The sequence below is a fragment of the Polypterus senegalus genome, chromosome 1 (assembly GCF_016835505.1).
Source record: "Polypterus senegalus isolate Bchr_013 chromosome 1, ASM1683550v1, whole genome shotgun sequence".
In the NCBI taxonomy this organism is placed as follows: domain Eukaryota; kingdom Metazoa; phylum Chordata; class Cladistia; order Polypteriformes; family Polypteridae; genus Polypterus; species Polypterus senegalus.
The window spans coordinates 228,473,026-228,495,243 of NC_053154.1; the positions used below are offsets into that span (position 1 = coordinate 228,473,026).

At 37.3% G+C, this 22,218-nt stretch overlaps 1 protein-coding gene across 3 annotated transcripts in view; it reads left to right on the top strand.

Moving 5' to 3' along the window:
* The first annotated feature begins 4,010 nt into the window (after window positions 1-4,010).
* fank1 (fibronectin type III and ankyrin repeat domains 1) overlaps window positions 4,011-22,218 on the top strand; it is a 30,453-nt gene continuing 12,245 nt past the window's right edge. For all 3 annotated transcript variants that reach the window (XR_005635649.1, XR_005635648.1, XM_039769987.1), the window contains exons 1-3: window positions 4,011-4,130; window positions 21,004-21,181; window positions 21,507-21,631. Coding sequence is in view for 1 of the 3 variants with exons in the window: in XM_039769987.1 (XP_039625921.1) it covers window positions 4,118-4,130; window positions 21,004-21,181; window positions 21,507-21,631 (316 nt within the window). In the remaining 2 variants the exon portion in view is untranslated. The remainder of the gene's footprint in view (window positions 4,131-21,003; window positions 21,182-21,506; window positions 21,632-22,218) is intronic.

Consider the following 22,218-nt stretch of genomic DNA (forward strand, 5'->3'; position numbering starts at 1 on the left):
CAAATATTTTGCCTTTATCTAAAACAATTAATTTCTCCACCTTGGTAGCTATAGACCAGTTAGTTAATTGTCAGTCTCATGAAAATAATTCAAACAATTCTAAAAGGCAAGATGAAGAAGCATTTATTCAAAACAAGGATGTTCATAGACAATCAGCATGATTGTCCAGACCATTTTCTCGATCAAGGGGTATAGGTTATAAGGAAAGACACCATAAATGGTTCAGTGGCTTCCTTTCCAACATCTTAAACATCTTCATTGATTCACAGTTAAAGCACATACAAAGTTAAGAAACAGTTTAACTCATTAAAAAGATGAGTAGAGTGGATGCCAGTTGCTATTTAAAAATGTGATATTTAGCAGGAATATTGACAAGCAGATGGAAACTGATTAAGAAGACATTTTTCAAAAATTATTTTAAAATATTTTTTCCGTGGAGATAGATACATGGTGTAAATTACCTGCTAGTATTCTTGAAAGTGACATCTTCAACTTAATGAAAGTGTTAGGTCAGGGGAATTAGCTATTGATATTAAGGCAAATGGTTTCTGATTGCTCAATGTATTCCAAAACAATTAACACACTGCTGCTGATATTGCCGTAACTTTAACTGATCACAATGCACATATCACTCCACCTTCCTGTCCAATTTGGAATTATCGTCACAGCTCTGCTACTGATTTTTAAAGCTGCAAATTCTAACACCCCAGATAACTACACCTATCATCACTGTTTGTCCCATACCAAACTATGAGACCCTGGTGATCCACTGATGCCAGTCTTCTTTATCTTAAAGACATCTATCCATGTATTTCTAAAACCACAGTCCAGGTTTTGGGCCACAGGAGCCAATAGATTTCCAAGCAGTATCATGGATGGGGCAGCAGTGCATTTCAAGAGTTGGAAAGGTTTGCTACACCAATCTTAAAATGCTCTCATTTACTTAGGTGGCTCCTGCTCCTTTGAAGTCCCTTTTTCCTAGGCTCGCCTTGATAGGGTTATCAATCAAACTACACCCAAAAAGCCACCTTAATCTCTTGTATATTAGCTTGATTGTTATTTTTTTTTTTACTTTCTTTTATACTTTTTAAACCAATGTTGACTCTGTTTTTTGTCTGTGCTGTAGCAGGTCTATAGACCAGGCTTGAGGTGAAAAATTTATTTATTTGGCCAGATGAGTGAAGGAACATTTCAGTAGCTTGGAAAGCTACTGTTGCTCAGTGCCACGCAGCTGATTGCATCTGCTTCATCTCTTAACTCTGTTACAATATTTTCACTCTAACTCTCTCTCTTTATATATTCACCCATCTCTCCATTTTCTGAACCCACTTATTCCGTTACAGTAGGGGTGTTTTGTCCTGGTCCTGGAAGGTCTCAATGAATTTAAACTTTTGTTCCAAATTAATTTTCATTCAGAAAACAGTCCTTATGGTTAATAGACACTTTAATTAACATAACATAACATACTGTAACTAATATGTTCTACTAAATGGTCAACTTCTCATTCATCTGTGTTGGATATTGTTATTGGTGTATATTTCACATTTTTTGGAAAAATCAGTAAAATGTTTTTTATACTTCAAAGAACTAGAATCTCACTTTTTTTCCCTTGATACTGTATTTTATTAGGAGAGCTGCTGATTCTGATTAAGGCGCTCCACAGTGCTGTGCTTTGAGTCCTCTACTACACTCCCTCTACACAGATGACTACTTGGCTAACATCTACATTTACCCTTGGAAGTTTATCTAATCTAATCATTGTCAAACTTGCTGATGACAGAGTAAACAACAATGAGCAGGCTTACCTGGATGAAGTGGAGGGTCTGTCGCATTGGTGTCAGGACAACAGTCTACTCCTGAATGTCAAAAAGACATAGGATAGGGTTGTGAATTTTGGGACAAAATGGGATAGGCACTGCTAGCAACTCTGTATTAACAACACTCTGGTGGAGAGGCTGGACAGTTTCAGATACCTCTCTGTCTACCTTACAGAGGACCTTATCTGGTCCAAGAACATTGACACATTGGTGAAGAAGGCACAACAGTATCTTTAGCACTTGAGATGCCTTAGGGATTTCAGGCTGCTCTCCCAATTGCTAAGAACTCATGCACATCCACCATCGAGAGTATCCTGAGAAGTAAAATTACTATTTACATTACCACAGGACCACAAAGCTCTGGAGCTGAACACATTGCTGGGTGTGCACTCTCTAACTTCGAAGACATTTATACTAAGTGATGTTGGACCTGGGAAAAGAAAATGATTAATGATACTAGCCATCTCAAAAATGGCCTCTTCTCTGTGATGTGGTCAGGAAAACATAAGTGCTGCCTGAAGACCAGAACAGAGAGATGGAAGAGAAACTTTTTTCCACAGTCAATCTGCATCTTGAATGAGGATAGTGTCTAGCTACATGAAGCCTTATTGTGGATGTATATTATATTGAGTTATTTAAATGATTAATTTATAATTTATTTATTGTTTGTCACATGTTTTGTAATTCTGGTATAATGCATACTGTTGTATTTATTTAACAATGATTTCTATTGATATTTGTAAAGTTGTGTGTTATTGTTTATTGTCCTTTTATTTTCATTCTTTTATTGACAGCCTTGGGAGTTTCGTAATGTATAATTGTATGTGACAAAATAAAAATTGATTTAAAATCTCGCCATCCATTTTTTAAACTTCCTTTTCCAGAGTAGGGTCATGGTGAAGCCTATCCCAGCAGTTATGTGGCACAAGGCAGTAGCAATCCCTGGATTGGGTGCCAGCTCATTGCAAGGTGAACACACACCCAACAACCAATTTAACAATGCCAGTTCACCTAACCTGCAAGTCTTTGGACTGTAGGAGGAACCCCTTATTGACACGGGAAGAACATGCAAACTCCATGCAGGGAACACTTGGAAACTGAACCCTGGTCTCCTTGTGGTGTGACAGAAATACTACCACTATAGCATTGCCAATTTATATTCAAATCAAAATGACAACAGTTTAGGTAGTTAGTTGTTGATACACTTGTTAGTTGTGCCTCACTGGTAACTGACTGCTGTTTAAGTACAACAAACAACAACAAATTTAGAATTATAAAAAATTTAACTTTTTAACATGAAGGGATGAAAAGTATGGCATGAACAGGGTTTAGAGCACTGGAATCTTCTGCAGCACTATGTATCTTTCTGCATTTCAAAACGAAATTAGACGTTACAGTGTTACTCATTTTTACAGACAAAGAACCAAGGTGAGTCATCCAATTAATGAGTAATTCAATAGGTAAGAAGGATAAACGTCAAATGAAGAACTGTGATTGAACAAAATCGTGCAACGACAACAGCCCTACAGGACCAGCCAGTTTATACAGGATTGTATGACCGGAGTTCAAAACTATTTTAGTAGCATTGCGAACAAGGCAGAATCTAAGCAGTGCCAGTCAGTCGTTCACAGGGCATGCTCATCCATCCTCAGAATTGTTCGATTTCGAGTTATGCGTGTCTCAGATGCAGGCTGAAACGAAAATGACTAGAGGAATCCTTCACAGGCACAAGATGGATTTTCAAATATTTAGCCACTTTAGTTTGAAAAGAACCCTGGTCCTTTGAACTGCAGAGAAGCAATACTAAGCAATCGTGCCACCCTATGTAGGTGTTTCCCCTTTCCCATGCGTCATATTTTTTTGTAGTGTAAATTATAATGGTGTGTACTGCGACAGGTACTAGATTAAATAATCATTCCTCGTGATTTATTGCAGACATGCGCGTGTATGCAAGTTTAAATTGGTACTGTGCAAAGGAATGTGTCTGATTGTGTTAGTATGCTGTAGGATGTCGCCAGCCTTGACTTGGACGGTATCTGGATGGCCTCTGACCTCGTACAAGAAAGTGGATGGATCAAGACTGAACAGATTGCCGTCCGTCTGCCGCGTTATTAAAGTGCCCAACCTCTAAACCGTGGCGCTCTTTTTCCAGATACTCCCTGGCGATCCGCGGGTCGCCTTGACAACCACGGGCTTGCGTGCACAGCGGCTTGGCGACCAACTGTTTACAAAAAGCAACTCTCGACGCACGAGCGTGTCACTCCAAAGAGCAAGGGGACGAGCAGCGGGCACATCACAACATGACGACTTTAGGTAAGGCTAATAAAAGTTTATAAACGGCACATGAAAAAAAAGTTGTGTTTTCGCGTTACTGTACCATACTTTTTTTTTTGTTATTTTAAGGCACCATAATTCGTATATTGTTTCCTTTAAAACAAAGATTCCAGCGCGCAACGTGAAAAATACCAACATATTAAAAAGTAATGCGAACATGCAAAAAAGTACACTACGCGGTGTCAATTTACCAAAACATATGCAAGCACTACTGCATTTGAGAATCTTTAAACTGTAAAAGCTCGAAGCTGAAGTTTTTGCATCGATCCATAAATCTGCGAAAATCTTTACTAATTAAAATGTCGTACATGCATGTGCCAAATATTGTTAACATGCATACTGCGTTTGTTGAAAACCAGACGCAAAGGCACTGTTATTCGGATTGTGATTAAATCGAATCGATTCAATCAGCACATTCCAAAGTGGTCAGAAATGGATAGTCATCATGTTTAACATACAGCAAGTGTAAATATACATGCGTAGTATAAATGTACTGCAAAGCCCCCAAATCTTGCTAACAAGCGTGCTGCGCACGTGTGTGGAGTTCTCGCCATCCAGTCGCTAATCCATCCGGTCATGATGCGGACACTGCCTGCGCATTTTAATGTCAGGTGTAAACATATTCCAAATAATCTATATATGAATACAATCTAGTTATGACTATGAAAATCATCAAGAAAACGAGGTTTGAATAAGACTCCACGCTTCTGCCTCTCATCTGAAACATAATTACAAGTAGTGACTTTCATAGTAAAATCGATATGAAAATGTTCATTATTGTTTAACAGTATCTGTATTTATATTTTTCCTTAATTAATAAAACAATATTTTATGAAGAGGAACAATACCCTAGATATGTTACTTATGTGCAGAAAAAGAGAAGCCGTGAGAAAACCTTGAACTCCTTTCAAATAGGATAGAGTTCTGTAAAATATGGAACCTATATTTGATGAAACGTAATGGTTACACAGTTATTTTATACATTATGCAGAGCAGCAAGTACCCAAGGGTTCACATAGAAAGCAAACAGGACTGGTCTCTAACAACACAGTGGCACTGTACAAGAGCCTGAGCAGACTGCACTTGCTAAGGAGACTCAGGTGTTTTGCTGTATGCAGCAAGCTGCTGGAAATGTTCTACCAGTTCATAACAGCCTGTGTGTTGTTCTAAGATGTGTTCCCTAGGGGAAGCAGCTTGTGCTCAAAAGAAGCACAATTCCTAAACAAAGTTATCAGCAAAGCCAGCTTCATTACAGGGCTAAACCTGGACACACTGGAAACTTATAGAAAGGAGGATGATGGCAAAATTGGATGCTCTCATGAAAAATCCTGTTACTCCACTTTCTTTTAGCCACAGGCTCATTCCACCACGGTGTGCTAAAAAGCACCTCTGGAGGTCTTTACTGCCTGCTGCTATCTGGCAATTCAGTGCTTCCTCCTGACTAACCAAACTAAATGCTGATACTCTTTAAATTAATTTTGCAATTTATGCACAATATACAGCACATTTATTTATTTGTGTATCTATTTGATTCATTGATTAATCACATCATTTATCCTGTGAGTCTGTATCTTTACTTTTTATGTTTCTGCTGCTGGATGCATGTAAATTTCCCCTTTGGGATAAATAAAGGTAATCTAATCTAATCTAATCTAATCTAATCTAATCTACTCTAATATGCAATCATTAGTAATGAATTAATACACATTAAACTTTAAGCTTCAAAGTGGACAGTTATTGAAATATACTTAAATATTGCAAAAGATTTGGTGATTCACTTGTCTCCCCATTTGTTTCCATTTTGGGAAAGGAAAGAGTGCCAGTAATTAAGCCATTTTAAGAGTTGTGCTGTATTCACAGAGGATTTCCTTTGAAGTACAGGTGATCTAGTAAAGAGGTTGGCCCACTGAGATGTTTTTCTTAATTCATTTAATTTTCTCTTTTGTTTAAGGATCAAATTTGCCAGACTCTTCATATATCATTTATCAAGGGCCCCTTTAGAAAGTTGCACATGAGGTATGGCTAGTCTTATGAGTGATCTTTGCTATTAGGAAGAAAGCAGCCACAGAATTAGCTTTTCTGTTCCTTTAAAGTGTCCTTTTAAGATATTTCCCCATATTGAAGCTGTAATGAACACCCCAATGGCAGGGTATTCCATCAGATCTGAGAATAATCCTTTTGTGTCACATTTGAATTGATGTCTCTGGCTAAAATTCTAAAATTATCACACATGAAAATGTATGAATGTATATGACAACACTTCAAATGTGTGAATAAGTGACCATAATTTCAGAAATGCCAAGTTTAATCTTTAAATGGTGAAAAGTATCAAGAGTAACTACAAATAAATCACTGAAATTATGCTCTCATAGTGATGATTGCAATGGTGAAAATCAATGGTAGTGTTTAAATGATGACTTAAGAACTCTGATTCTTATGCATCCTTAAAATGATCTATTAGGAAAACATAGGTATTAGCCACATATTTTGCAATGTCTTTAATACTGAAAAACAATAAGAAAAAATCTACAGTGTAATGACACTTTTTGATGTAACTCATGCTCATACCTTTTGAGAAATTATTACCCATACTAAAGCAGTACAAAACAAACAATCCCAAAGGTCATCATTCCAGCATTTATACTTCTTCCAAATTAAAGTAAGTTTTACAAGTTATTATAATAGCAAAACAAAATGGTCAGAAGGCTAGAACCCATAATTACTGCTTGTTTGAAAGAGGTGGTATAAGTGGCACATGTTTGGCTGGAGCAGTAAAAAATAAAGTTCATCCTGCTGATGTTTCGTTTTTAAAAGAGAGAAAAGAAGGGAAGAGCATCCTTAGCTAATTCCAACTCTATCAGGAAGAACCTAACAGAATTTACCATGTTTTTATTCAAGGTGCAAAGCCAAATGAGCCTCCAAATCTAAATAATTGCACCTTTGATCTATATTATGAGCAGGCATTCCATGGGCATTGCAGTGAATGTTTACTATCTATCTATTTATCTATCTACTATTTATCTATAATATAAAAAATCCAAATCCAATCCAGTCTATCTGTATGTCTTATCTCTATTGTAAAAAAAAATCTTGGAAAGTTTGGAAGGAGACGAGACATGATTTTCTCGGAGACACTTTAATGTCCAGTGATACAAGGCAGTGAGACCAAAGGACAGCTACTGTACAGGCTTTTAAATGTTTGAAGTGCTGCGCAACATGCAGATCATGCAGCAAGGCAGCAGCAGCAAGTCAACAGCAGATTGAGCACAGAGGAGGTAAAAAAAAATGTATTTGTTTCCCGTTTTATCACCGTTTAAGAGGAGGTTTTGAAGGAGCGGCTGCATCTCCTTAACGTGCGTTCAGCCCCCTCTTCACAACCCAAGTGGCAGAGACGTGAAGTGGCTGGCGCGTAGCGTGCCCTGGGGTTTTTGTGGGGAGGGGTGGGCGAGCGAAGCGAGCAGGGGTCAAAGCCCCCTAGTATATATACAGTAAATATATATACAGTATATACTGTATATATATATATATATATATATATAAAGTAGGATACTATTGCCATGTTTCAGTTGCACACATCCTACATTAAACAAAAAATACTAATTTGCAAGTGACTCAATGGTTGCAAATATCTACCTAGTTAAGAAATGTTATATATCCAGGTGATCTGTTCTTGAGCATATTATCTACAAATTGAATATTGCCTGTGTTGCGTGCAAAAGAAGCTTACAGGCCTGAGCACTTGGTTCCAATATGAAAGTGATGATTTTGTAATGATATGCATTGAGGCATCCACACATGTTTTGGCTGAATGTCAGAGCTAACCACAACCTAATGATTCCCAATTATCATCATTCTCTTGCATTGCCTTTTTTCTGATGACAAGGTATCTTCCAGGCTGAAAATATCCCTCTCTTCAGACCAAATGTGATCATGCTATAATTTTATTGGATGAAAACAATATTATATTTGTGCCATGGCCATCTGATTTGTCACAAATAAAAGCTGCATATTTGGGAATTCCCGAGACGCATAACACTATTTCCATGTACATAACTTGAGCTTACTGACTGTGAAAGAACCATGCTGCATCCCTCTACCTGAATTCCAAAAGTACATGTAAACTATTCTTTTGGCACATTTTACTCACTCTCTTATTATGCTTCTTTATATTGGGGTTTATAATTTTTTGGCTATAACTTGTAGATTTGTATACAATTCAGCAAATAAATACCCTTTTGCCCCTGCTTTACATAATAATAAACCATGGTAATAAGTGCTAGTACAATGTAGTTTAATAACCACAGTTATGTCCCAGTTGAGTAATTTTCACTGTTTTGACAGAATTTGTAAGTTGAAAATCTCATAACCCTTTTGTGGGACCCTGAAAGTAGTAAGATTGTATCTTAACAACTTTGCATGCACCTCTTTACAAAAACTACACATCTGGTAATAAAAAATATTGAAGTAGGAAATACAAATATAGGTTTTTGCCTTCAATTTGATGCGTTACTATACATTTCATAGTTATATAAGTGTTTATAAATTACTTTCAAATTATACATCCCTTTTTAAACAAATGATGCAGCTTGTCACATACTTTGAAGCTTATCATCTCTGACTATGACTGATGATTAGAAATATGTTCACACTGGTAATTTTCTCTTCCTTGTCAACTACAGAAGATATTTTCCAGGATAGAGGTGAGGTGATCTGAAATATGAAAACAGATGGAGACCTACACAGAGCCAGCTCTTGCTTTTTTGCTGCCATAGCCAAAAGTGAAACTATCGCACCCAAACCACAGGGTCTTGAATGTAATAGCTATACACATAAAATGCAGATCGCAGAGCGTTGGGTTGTGGTATTCTACTTTAGGTTTCCCACGAATTGTACACTGATATTAGATCTGGGTTATGAGGTTCCCCCTTAGTGATTTCGGTGGACAGACACTCAAACAAATCAATGATTTGTGGGGTTGGTCAAATGGCCTCTTGCTTTATGGGCCTCTGGTGGTGGATGGTGGATCTGCATCCCCTAAAAACTGCCAACCTACACAACTACCTAATTTGGTAGATCCAGACATGAACTTGCAAAATATATGGCCAGAAGTATCCAGAAGTATCCACCCTTTAATATGAGGATTTCGCTATTTAAGACACACACCCATTGATGACTTAAGTGTTAAATCACACAACCATGTCATCTCCATAGAAAACTATGCAGGAGAATTGGGAATTCTGAAGAGCACAGTGACTTTTGATTCATATTATATAGGATGCCACCTTTCTAGCTGAGTTGTTACCTGCTATAGCTGACTGGGTCGGAAATGGTGCAGAAACTTAATGTTATTATAAAGTGGAAAAGTCTAATCGCAACAACAACTCAGCTGTGAAACTCCCAGAACAGAAATGCAAAGCACTGAAGCAAACAGTGCATAAAAATAGCTTGGACTCAGTTGAAACAATTACTACCAAGTTCCAACCTGCCTCTGGAAACTATGTCTGCTCAATAACTGTTTATTAGAAGCTAAAGAACCTAACATTCCATGGCCAAATGGCCACACAACCTTATGATAACCATGCCAAGCTTTGGCTAGAATAATGAAAAGCTCACTTCTATTGGACACTGGAGTATTTGGAGCATTTTCTCAGGTGAATCATGTATCCCTGTTTGCAATCTGAAGGACAAGCTTGGGTTTGGCTCATGCCTGGTGAATATTACCTGCCTCGTTATATAATGCCAACTGTGTAGTGGAGAAAGAATAACAGTCTGAGATTGTTTTTTATAGTTTGAGCCCCATAGCTCCAATGTCTGTTTCAGTAGGGTAGGAACCTAGGGGCAAAGTGAGGTCCATACAAAAATGGTTTGATGAGAAGAGAGAAATTATCATTTCTATCACTGCTGACTGAATGTTGCTTTGAAATGATTGAAAAATACATTTTTGAGTCTCCTTCATATTGAAATGCTGGAAAGCATTCAGATAATTTATCAGTATTTTCTCAACAATTTTTTATTTTTCAGTGTTTTCCTAGATTCTGCTGCATTTACGTCTAATTGTGAAAACACTGCTGCACTCTTGTGGTGATTGTATAAATTGCGTTCACTGGTTTGCCACTCAAACGTACCATGACAAACAGAATATGGCTTTACTTTTTAGAATTCTTACATAGTAGTCACAATCCATTTTTTCTACACTTTTTTACAATCTCTAAGTTTATTCAGTAACACATTTTATTCCTATCTCTCACTAATAATTGTTATGTTGACCGACTGAGTCAATAAGTTGTTTAATAAGACCAAGTATCCCTGGTCACACACTGTGACATCTAGTCTATGCGATATATGTTGTTTTTACTGGCCATTTTGGGTAACCCATTATAATGAATATTTTTTTTGCTTTTTGTTTTTAATTTAATGAATGATTGATTTTATGGAACCATTTGCTGGGGTAGCCTGTATTACGTCTGAATTGTCAAGTCTCTGGGTAGTAAGATAATGAAGTTAATGACTGTTGCGTACAATTACATTCATGTAATAATGAAAATATAAACACAGATAGTACCCAGATGAAATGGCTCTATTCTATTGCATTATTATTTTTAAATACAGTCCAATAGAATATCCGTGCACACATATTTAGTACACAGCATATTTGAGCAATAGATTTACACTATAAAATAGATCCTCAAACACAATACTTCCTACCCTACCAGTTGAAAACTTATTAAAGGAAACATAATCGAACATTAAATGTAATGTATACAATCAATATATATACATTTTAAGTCTTGAAATTTCTGTAGAATGTATCTTACTTATTATGAAAGATTCAGCCTTTCTGGTGGGTTTGTAAGTCTCTCTGGATAACGTCTTTGTGCTGCTTCTTGGTTTTCTGGAGCAGTTTTTACAGACATGTACAATGAAACATCAGAAGTAAGGGGGTTTTCAGTCTCTTGTTGTTGGTGGTCAATTGCTTGGGTTTCGGTACAATTTCAGGAAATCCTGGTAAATCAATGCTTGTAGCTTGATGTTCATTTGAATTTTCACTCTGTAGGGTGGTTGACCCTTCCTTCGTTTGGGCATTCCAGATCTGATCTGCATGTCTTCTGCACTTGGTGTCTCCCACGTCAACAATATACTGTACATCAGTGGACCTATTCTAGAAACAACTTTTTCCACTTACCACTTGTTATCTTTGTAATCTCAAACTAGAAAATTTTGTCCAATGTTAAAACTTCTGGTTGATTTGTTACACATGTTTAAACTTTTTGTTTTGTACCTTCCTCCAAACATTTGGTTTCACAAGATCCATTTGAGACCTTAAATATCTTATTTAACGCTGGAATGGTGTTTGTTGTTGCCTGAATTGAATGCCTGTATGTAAGCAGAAATTTATCAAACTTGAGATGAAGTTCGAAATCTTCTTTATCCATGTCTTTGATAGCCCTTTTAAACGTTTGCATAAATCTTTTAGCTAAAACTTTTGCATTTGGATTATGAGGGTCAGATATGATATGTTTAATTCTATTCAGCTTTGTAAAGGTTTTGAATTCTACTGAAGTGACCTGTGATGCATTTATCAATGCAAACTTGTTTTGGTAAGTCATTTCTTGAAAATATTGCTAACAGTACAGAAATTTTCTTTTTAGAAGTTGTTGACATCATGCAAATAACTTCTGGCAACTAATAACATTCCCCAAAATTAAACATTTCCCACACAGAATCATGGTAAAGATCATTTCCATGGGTACAGTGCTGGTTGTTGAGGAGTGTTGTGTACCAGTTAACATCCTATACAGTTCTTTGTAAAGTCTTTTATCTGCTTATCAGTACCAGGCAACCATACGTTAACTATGGGCCAGAGTCTTCATTTTTACAGTACTCAGATGTCCTTCTTGCAGTATCTGCAGTACCCTGGTACACAGCTTTGAAGGAATCAGTACATGTGATCCACACATCAGAGTCCTTTGACAAATAAATTGTTGCTCTTTTCTTATGGCAAATTCTGGGTAATGAGACTTTCTAAGTTTTTGCCAATCTCTCATAACAATATCATAAACACTTGATAATACAAGATCATTATTTGACTCATTTTGGGTGATGAGATTTGTAATTTATTTAAATTTATCTGCTCAACTATTTTGTGATAATATACCGTATATCAAGTGGATATGCAGATATATGTTCTTTATCTGTTTGTGATGGTAAACATAACGCATTAGCAAAGGCATTTTGGTGTATTCTTTAGAATTCAATATCATAGGAATGTGCTTCTAGCTAAAGAGACAATCTTTGTAATCATGCTGCAGTGATCAGTGAAACTCCCCTTTTGGGTTTAAAAATGTACACTAAAGGTCAGTGGCTTGTCACCAGTGTGATAAAGGAACCAATGTACTGTAATTTCTTCACTCCCCATATAAGACTAAGAACTTCCCTATCAATTTGTGCATAATTGTGTTTGGTCTTGGTCAGTGACCGTGAAGCAAAGATAAATGATTTCTCACTGCCTTCGTTTACTCTGTGTGACAGAACAGCACCTGTTCCATATAATGATGCATCACATGCCAATCTTAGTTGTAGGGATGGATCAGTGTTTATAAGTACCTAAACTGATGTTACCATTCTGTTAGTTTTTTGGAAGTCTTGTTCACAACTCTTACACCATTTCCATTTTGACCCATTTGAATTAGAGAATTCAATGTAGAAAAATCTGGCTGGAATTTGGTGTAGTAGTTAACTCTTAAATATTATCAGAACTGAGACATATTTTCTGGTGGTGGAGCTTTTAGTATGGCTTCAGTCTTGTCTTTAGATGCAAAATGTTTTTATTAATTACAATATGTAATATTATCTTTGAGGCGGCACGGTGGCACAGTGGTAGCGCTGCTGCCTTGCAGTAAGGAGACCTGGGTTTGCTTCCTGAGTGCGCCCTGCATGGAGTTTGCATGTTCTCCCAGTGTCTGCGTAGGTTTCCTCTGGGTGCTCCGGTTTTCTCCCCTAGTCCAAAGACATGCAGGTTAGGTGCATTGGCGATCGTAAAATTGTCCCTAGTGTGTGCTTGGTGTGTGTGTGTGTGTGTGTGTGTGTGCGCCCTGCAAAGGGATTTGTTCCTGCCTTGCGCCCTGTGTTGGCTGGGATTGGCTCCAGTGAAATGCTGAAGTTTTAGAATGGAAATAATATATTGTTATTTGGAACACATGCATCTCATTTGTGTTCAGTTTCTACAATAATCTGTGTAAACACATCGTTAAAACAGAGACGTTTTTCATATTTTAGTAATAAATGGCAAAATATTGTAAAAATAATTCTAAAACTCCAGCACTTAATTCCAGATAATCAAGGCTGGAACTGGGAGAACTTTGTGCCCGTTCTGCAACAGTGGATGGAAAAGTAGGGTGCTTGCTGCTTGTCTCGATCGGCACATTTACGAGACAAAAGACGCTATTGAAGAGGTGCGAAGGGATTTAAGGTGAGAAGCAGAAATCACTAATAAGTCAGAACCTGTGTCCAGTTCCATTTTTAATTGTATTCCTGACACTTCAGGAGTGACCCATATAGTTTCATGATCATTTTCAGTAACATTGTACACAAGGCATAAAACATCATAATTTTCATATTCTAGATGATGTTCAGCTTGCTCTGAGTCAGTCTCATTATCTTTTCTAGTCACGTACATTAAACATGTTCCGTTTCTTTGTTTTGAATAATGTTCAGCCGACTGCGTCAGCGTTTCAGTTCGTTCTCATCACCAATATGTTGTGTTTTGTACAATTACATTAATGTAATAATGAAAATATAAACACAGATAGTACCCAAATGAAATGATTATATTCTGCTGCCTCATTTTTTAAGTACAGCCCAAAGAAATATCAGTGCACATGTACTTAGTATACAGCATATTTGAACAATATGTTTACGCTATAAAATGGATCCCCAAACACAACAGACCCAGTTGGCTATTCTACTCTAGTTTCCATTTTTATGTTATAAAATAATTTGGGCCAATATCTTTGATCTAATGTTCTATTTTATGTAACTACACCCTTACTGCTTTGACACAACAAGCAAAAGGAGGAAAGGCAGGTTATTCCAAAGTGATAAAACAGTGTGACTTTCAGAAGCTCTCCACATTTGTACTTGGTTTATAACACTAAACACATCATAAAGAGCAATTCCATCTAACAGCATATAATGTCAAACCCACTTAAAAGTAGCAAGCTATAAATTTACAACATATGCATGTCTTAGAGGCAAAAGAAAAGAGGAAAATATATACTCTTGCATGGCATGATCCTGAAGGAACTGAATGTTCAAGTTCATATATTTGCTTCGTTCATTTTAGCAGATTTTAAACAGCTTGTCGAATACCCCTTCCTAGGCATTCAAGTAAACGTTCAGTTCTGAGTTTAATCTGTAATGACGCTACATATACCATATGCTATGAGGTGGTAGCAAGCATGCCAGAAAGAAAACTATGAAGGGGTCGTCATGGCAGCCCTCTGCACCAATATACAGTGGGTACAGAAAGTATTCAGACCCCCTTCAATTTTTTACTCTTTGTTATATTGCAGCCATTTGCTAAAATCATTTAAATTAATTTTTTTCCTCATTAATGTACACACAGCACCCCATATTGAAAGACAAAAAAAAGATTTTTTGAAATTGTTGCAGATCTATTAAAAAAGAAAAACTGAAATATCACATGGTCCTAAGTATTCAGACCCTTTGCTCAGTATTTAGTAGAAGCACCCTTTTGAGCTAATACAGCCATGAGTCTTCTTGGGAAAGATGCAACAAGTTTTTCACACCTGGATTTGGGGATCCTCTGCCATTCCTCCTTGCAGATCCTCTCCAGTTCTGTCAGGTTGGATGGTAAACGTTGGTGGACAGCCATTTTTAGGTCTTTCCAGAGATGCTGAATTGGGTGTAAGTCAGGGCTATGGCTGGGCCATTTAAGAACAGTCACAGAGTTGTTGTGAAGCCACTTCGTTATTTTAGCTGTGTGCTTAGGTTCATTGTCTTGTTGGTAGGCAAACCTTCAGCCCAGTCTGAGATCCTTAGCACTCTGGAGAAGGTTTTTGTCCAGGATATCCCTGTACTTGGCCGCATTCATCTTTCCCTCGATTGCAGCCAGTTGTCCTGTCCCTGCAGCTGAAGAACACCCCCACAGCATGATGCTGCCACCGCCATGCTTCACTGTGGGACTGTATTGGACAAGTGATGAGCAGTGCCTGGTTGTCTCCACACACTGAGGAGAGGCAAGACACATGACAGCCCGCATGGAGTTTGCTAAAAGACACCTGAAGGACTCTGAGATGGTGAGAAATAAGATTCTCTGGTCTGATGAGACCAAGATAGAACTTTTTGGCCTTAATTCTAAGCGGTATGTGTGGAGACATCCAGGCACTGCTTATCACTTGTCCAATACAGTCCCCACAGTGAAGCATGGAGGTGGCAGCATCATGCTGTGGGGGTGTTTTTCAGCTGCAGAGACAGGACGACTGGCTGCAATCGAGGGAAAGATAAATGCGGCCAAGTACAGGGATATCCTGGACAAAAACCTTCTCCAGAGTGCTAAGGACCTCAGACTGGGCCGAAGGTTTACCTTCCAACAAGACAATGACCCTAAGCACACAGCTAAAATAACGAAGGAGTGGCTTCACAACAACTCTTTGACTGTTCTTGAATGGCCCAGCCAGAGCCCTGACTTAAACCCAATTGAGCATCTCTGGAGAGACCTAAAAATGGCTGTCCACCAACGTTTACCATCCAACCTGACAGAACTGGAGAGGATCTGCAAGGAGGAATGGCAGAGGATCCCCAAATCCAGGTGTGAAAAACTTGTTGCATCTTTCCCAAGAAGACTCATGGCTGTATTAGCTCAAAAGGGTGCTTCTACTAAATACTGAGCAAAGGGTCTGAATACTTAGGACCATGTGATATTTCAGTTTTTCTTCTATAATAATAAAAGGCAAAGCCCTCACTGACTGACTGACTGGCTGACTGACTGACTGACTGACTGACTGACTGACTGACTCACTCACTCACTCACTCACTCACTCACTCACTCACTCACTCACTCACTCATCACTAATTCACCAACTTCCAGTGTAGGTAGAAGGCTGAAATTTTTCAGGCTTATTCCTTACAGCTTACTTACAAAAGTTAAGCAGGCTTCATTTCAAAATTCTACACGTAACAGTCATAACGATTGATAACGGTCGACAACGTCCGCCATGTTGAACTTTCTTATTTATAGCCCCATCTTCACGAAATTTGGAAGGCGGCTTCCCTGCGCTAACTGAAACCAATGTACATACTTATTTCGATGGTATGACGCCACTGTCGGCCGCCATATTGAACTTTCCAATGTCACTAATTCTCCAACTTCCCGTGTAGGTAGAAGGCTGAAATTTGGCAGGCTCATTCCTTACAGCTTACTTACAAAAGTTAAGCAGGTTTCATTTTGAAATTCTACGCGCAACAGTCATAACGGTCAACAACGTCCGCCATGTTGAACTTTCTTATTTATGGCCTCATCTTCACGAAAGATGGTAGGCGGTTTCCCTGCGCTAATCGAAACCAATATACATACTTATTTCAGTGGTATGACGCCACTGTCGGCCGCCATATTGAACTTTCCAATGTCACTAATTCTCCAACTTCCCGTGTAGGTAGAAGGCTGAAATTTGGCAGGCTCATTCCTTATAGCTTACTTACAAAAGTTAAGCAGGTTTCATTTCGAAATTCTATGCGTAATGGTCATAACGGTCTACTCTGAAAAGCTGGATGTGAAGTTATTGATGAAACCGGTTGTATGCTTACAATGCTTGACAGTTGCCGAATGTCACTTCAACACAAGTCCTGCAAATACCGTCATAATTGAAACAAACTATGAAACTCAAACCGATTATGACAGCAGCAATCCAAGCTGTAAGATCTGAAACAAGATTACTGTTCACATGGCCTACTGTACGTTGCATGCTCAAGAGTAAGCTCAGCGTACAGCTTGATCATATTACAACCGGAGGGCCGAACTCACAGTGTGGTATACAAAGAGATCCTTAAATAATTATTGGCATATTTTCCCTCAGTTTAAAAAGGTTTAATTTTCTTCTTAATAAAAATTTTAAGGCAGTACTTTGCCGCTGCAAAGCGCGGGTATTTTGCTAGTTTTTAATAAATCTGCAACAATTTCAAAAATTCCTTTTTTTTTGTCTGTCAATATGGGGTGCTGTGTGTACATTAATGAGGAAAAAAAATAATTTAAATGATTTTAGCAAATGGCTGCAATATAACAAAGAGTGAAAAATTGAAGGGGTTCTGAATACTTTCCGTACCCACTGTATACACCAAGGAGGCACAAATGAAGTAATAAAGGTGGCAGTAATACAAAAATAAACCAAGAAAGAGATAGACAGAAGGGAAAACACAAACTCCAAATAAACAGAATGGAAACTAAAAGCTTGATATTTCTCTGGGCTTGTCATAAAAGGTCATGAACCATTGCCTGTCCAGGGAGGTGGCTCAACCACATGCCTAGTAGACTACTACTCCAAATACCTTCCTTACCAACCTTCTGTTTTTATCTTTCTCTCTCCATGTTCTTTGTTTCTTCAAAAAAGCTTGTTCTGATAAATACATATTTTTGATTAATGTAACATTTTGTTCAAGACTCACTGTATCAAAGGAGCGCAAACTTCTATCAACATTTACCATATATCAACAAATATGACTTATTTATTATTAATACATTAATTACAATACCTAATTAAAAGTCTTTTAAAATGTGCTAGCCACAAAGTACAGTCTATCTGGTCATATTGGCATGTGTGTAAGGCAGGCATGTCAAACACGCGGCCCGCAACAGGAATCTGTGCGGCCCGCATGACAGTTATCACTAAACTTGTACAAAATGATTACTATCGTTTGTGATTCAATCATTCTGCATCTTTGGCATTACTTATTGAGTTTTCTTACTTCTGCCTTCTGACAAAAACGCATTTTCCCATGGCATTACGATACCAGAAACGTCATCTGCTAGTATAGCCACGAACCTTGACCAAAGTTAATGAGCCGCGACGTCGCAACCGAAGTGCTAGGCTGCAGCAGCCTGGCGCAGGGGCAGCCTTAGGCATGTGCAAACTGTGCACCTGCATAGGGCCGCCAAATCCCAGGGGCCGCCACGCCAATATATATTGAATATAAAACAGAAAGAGAAAATAACGACACAGCTGATGGCAATGTGGCCGAAAAACATTTTTCAAGCCTGATTTCAAGCCTGATATTGATGAACTGGTTACTAACAAGAGATGCCAAGTGTCGGGACAAAAGAAATAGATCTCACACTGTAAGACTCCTATATAAACAATGAATATAATATAATAAATATAATATAATAAGGACCTAGCTAAGAGGCTAAGACTCTAATTGTACGTTGTTGTATGGAGATTGTATGGAAATAAATTGTTTTTCTTTAATCTTTAAGTGTTACATATTTTAAAGTATTCAGTATTGGAAAGAAAGCTGCAGTAACTTTGTATAATTGTATAATAGTATTTGTTACAGTGCGGCCCGTTGCCGCACGTATGGCAGTTAAAGCGGCCCACCAATGGTAATGAGTTTGACATGCCTGGTGTAAGGAACCTCGATCAAGTGTACCCTTTCCTTTATTTATATGGATTTACTTACCAGGTTATTACTTAGTTCTCTTCAAGACCCAAAAATTAGATATAAGGTGACAAAAATGCATGAAAGATTTTAATTTATCTTTATTTAAAATATGATTCAACATGTTGAAGTCATGTGTGAAAAGTAACTACACCCTTACGGCTTTCACATTAAGGAAGAAGATTAGGAAGTGCTGCCATATTTATATAAAAGAAGAAACTTTGGTAGTTTGGTCTGGGACAATGTGGGTTCTGATGACACCATGTTAAGGCAAAAAGGAGATGTGTGTTGATTGCAGAGATGTAATTGGTTCAGTTCTTCAGTCTGAGAAAGGTTACTATATAAAGCAATTTTTAAACAAGTTGTAGTCAACCATTCTACATTAAAAAGTATTTATAAATGAAGAATTTTGAAGACATTTGCTAGTCTTCCCAGGATAAATCTCCCAGCAAAACTGTTCAGAGATCAGACTATACAATTCTCCAAAAATGGCAGAGATTTTTAATCACATATCCAGGATCTACAGACTTCTGCACATATTTTAAAAGTTACAGTTTGTTACTCAAAACAGTAGAAATAGAATGAACAAGTAAGGCTTATATGGAATAATAGTCAGATGAAAGCCTCTGGTCTCGTAAAAGAACAAGGCAGCATGGCTAAGATCTGCAAAAGAGACCCTGAACAGACAAGTCCAAAGTGAAACTGATTGGTCATTAATGTACCACTCCATGTGTATTGATAACTAAGTATAGCCTATTGCTACAAGAAAGTCATATCAGCTGTCAAGCACAGTGGTGGAGGGGTGATAATCTAGCATTGTTATGCAACCACAGGACATACAATAGATTCCTTATAATTGTTGACTCCACCATGAATTTCTCTTAATACCAGACCATTTCAGGTGGCATGGTGGCGCAGTGGTAGGACTTCTGCCTTGCAGTAGCCTTTCGCTTTCTGGGTCCTCCCTACATGGAGTGTGCATGTTCTCCCCGTGTCTGCGTGGGTTTCCTCCAGGTGCTCCAGTTTCCTCCCACAGCTTGGTGTGTGTGTGTGTGTCTCTGTGCCCTGTGGTGGGCTGACGCCCTGCCTGGGGTTTGTTCCTGCCTTGTGCTCTGTGTTGGCTGGGATTGGCTCCAGGAGACCCCCGTGACCCTGTGTTAGGATACAGCGTGTTGGAAAATGACTGACTGACCTGACCATTACAGATCGGGCAGCTAAAGATTAGCCGTAATTGTGTTTTTAAAATTAAAGTTTTAAAATTTCTGTGTTAAAGTCTATGTGTCAAACCTAATGAGATGCTGTGGCAGAACCTTAAGATAACTGTGCACAAACAAATGACCTTATGTATCAGTGAACTGAAGGATCATTGTAATCAAATGATCAAATTTAAATGTCTGTAGATTAATTCAGTGATGCTAATCTCAATATTGAAACTTGTAAAGACCTTAATTGTTATGTAAATAAGATTTAATAATTGTTATATTCACAATAATCATTTACCATGGTTCATTTGCTGGCTTCAGTTAAATGAAAAGCTTTTCTCTAAATTCATTCTTTTCTAATAAAGAAGTGTACTATTTTTTGTTTATTTCCAATAAGGGTTAGTTGTAGGCCATTTTAATATAAATTTACTTTAAACCTTTTATAGTTTCGGTTGAATACTTCCTTATGTTCTATCTATCTATCTATCTATCTATCTATCTATCTATCTATCTAATAAAGTATTGCCAACAGAATATCTTTATAATGTGTTATTTTCCAAACAGCATACGTAAAGCTGAATAATGTTACTTGTCATCAACAACAAAGTCTGTATGCACAGTATTTGCACCTAAAGAAAGAATCTGTTTTACCTCTTCCTTCACCTTTAATGTATTCTAGCAGAGGTAAATTTTAGAACAACAATTAATAGATTATGAAGTTTAGATTTTTTTAAATGTAATTAGTTATACTGTTTTAACAGTGTGATGTATGTACCAAACCACATATATTTTCTGGGATAAGACAATATACAGAAGTGTACTAGATTATTTGTTACCATGAATAATATTCCTTTATTAGTAACTTGCAATGTACAGACTTTCTTCCCATTTGTGGTTGGTGCTCTGTGAACTGAAATATATAATGAAAAAATGAATAATATTTAGTGAATGTATTCATGTAGTAATATTTCCTTTTACAGAGGAACTTGAGTTGTTAAAGGAAAGTCCCCCAGTTGTGGGTAAAGTAAACCACCATAGCATTGAGCTGTATTGGGATGAGGCTGGCAGAATCAAACGGATTGGTCCTTGTGATCAGTGGTTGCGTTTTTCAGTGGAAGAAGAAGATTCTAGGACACACACTTTTGGAACAATTCATACGTAAGGATATATTTGATAATTAGCACTATTTTCTCAGCAATTATCTAATTCACTAACAAACATACCAATTATGAGTTCATCTGCATGTGAGCATGCTATAATATAAATACATGCACACTAGTTTTATATTTTAAGAAAAACAAACTTCTAAGTTACTTAAGTCAGGATTGCATATATGTTTGGGCCTATAATTAAATGAAACAGTGCAAGACTAACACATCATTAAAGAATAGTCTGGTTTAAACCTTGAAAATATTATTTTATCATATTTTTCTCTCTGTGAATAAGCTCATTAATATTTTTCTGGCTTATATTCCGTTTTCAGTGGTTATTCTAAACGTCATACAGTTGAAGGTCTTGAGCCCAGCATGTTGTACAAATTCAGACTGAAAATTACAAGCCAATCAGGAGAAACAGTATATAGTCCGGTAGTTTCTGTTTCAACTACAAGTAAGTAAAAAATAATACATTCAGTGATATTTATTTTTACATATTACATTTTCATTTATAGGGCAAGAAAGCTGCACATATTTATAGACATACAAAATTAACTAAAAAGCAATATAAAGTACAAAAATTACATAAAATATGTATTATTTATGGTATTTTTGGAATTGTGTTTAAAATTGTAGATATTACACAGATATGCAAGGTAATAATATATATTCTAAACTATCAGGGAGTGCTTGAAAGATATAGGACCTTACAAGTGTCAGAGCCCAGACTGGAATATAATTAAGACAGATACTGGGAGCCCAGAATTTATTACTTTCATACGTTCTAGGAGAATTGGTCAGAGGTCAGTGGGTAACAGCCTTAGACGTCCAACAACCTGAGTGATTCCTCTCCCTTTAAATCTTATCTGGGGCTGAGGATAAGATAGATAGATAGATAGATAGATAGATAGATAGATAGATAGATAGATAGATAGATAGATAGATAGATAGATAGATAGTGTGAAACATGCCCAGACACCATCAGACTGAGAGCACATCTTTACATAAAAGCACACACGTTTATTTACAGTTTTCCAAGAA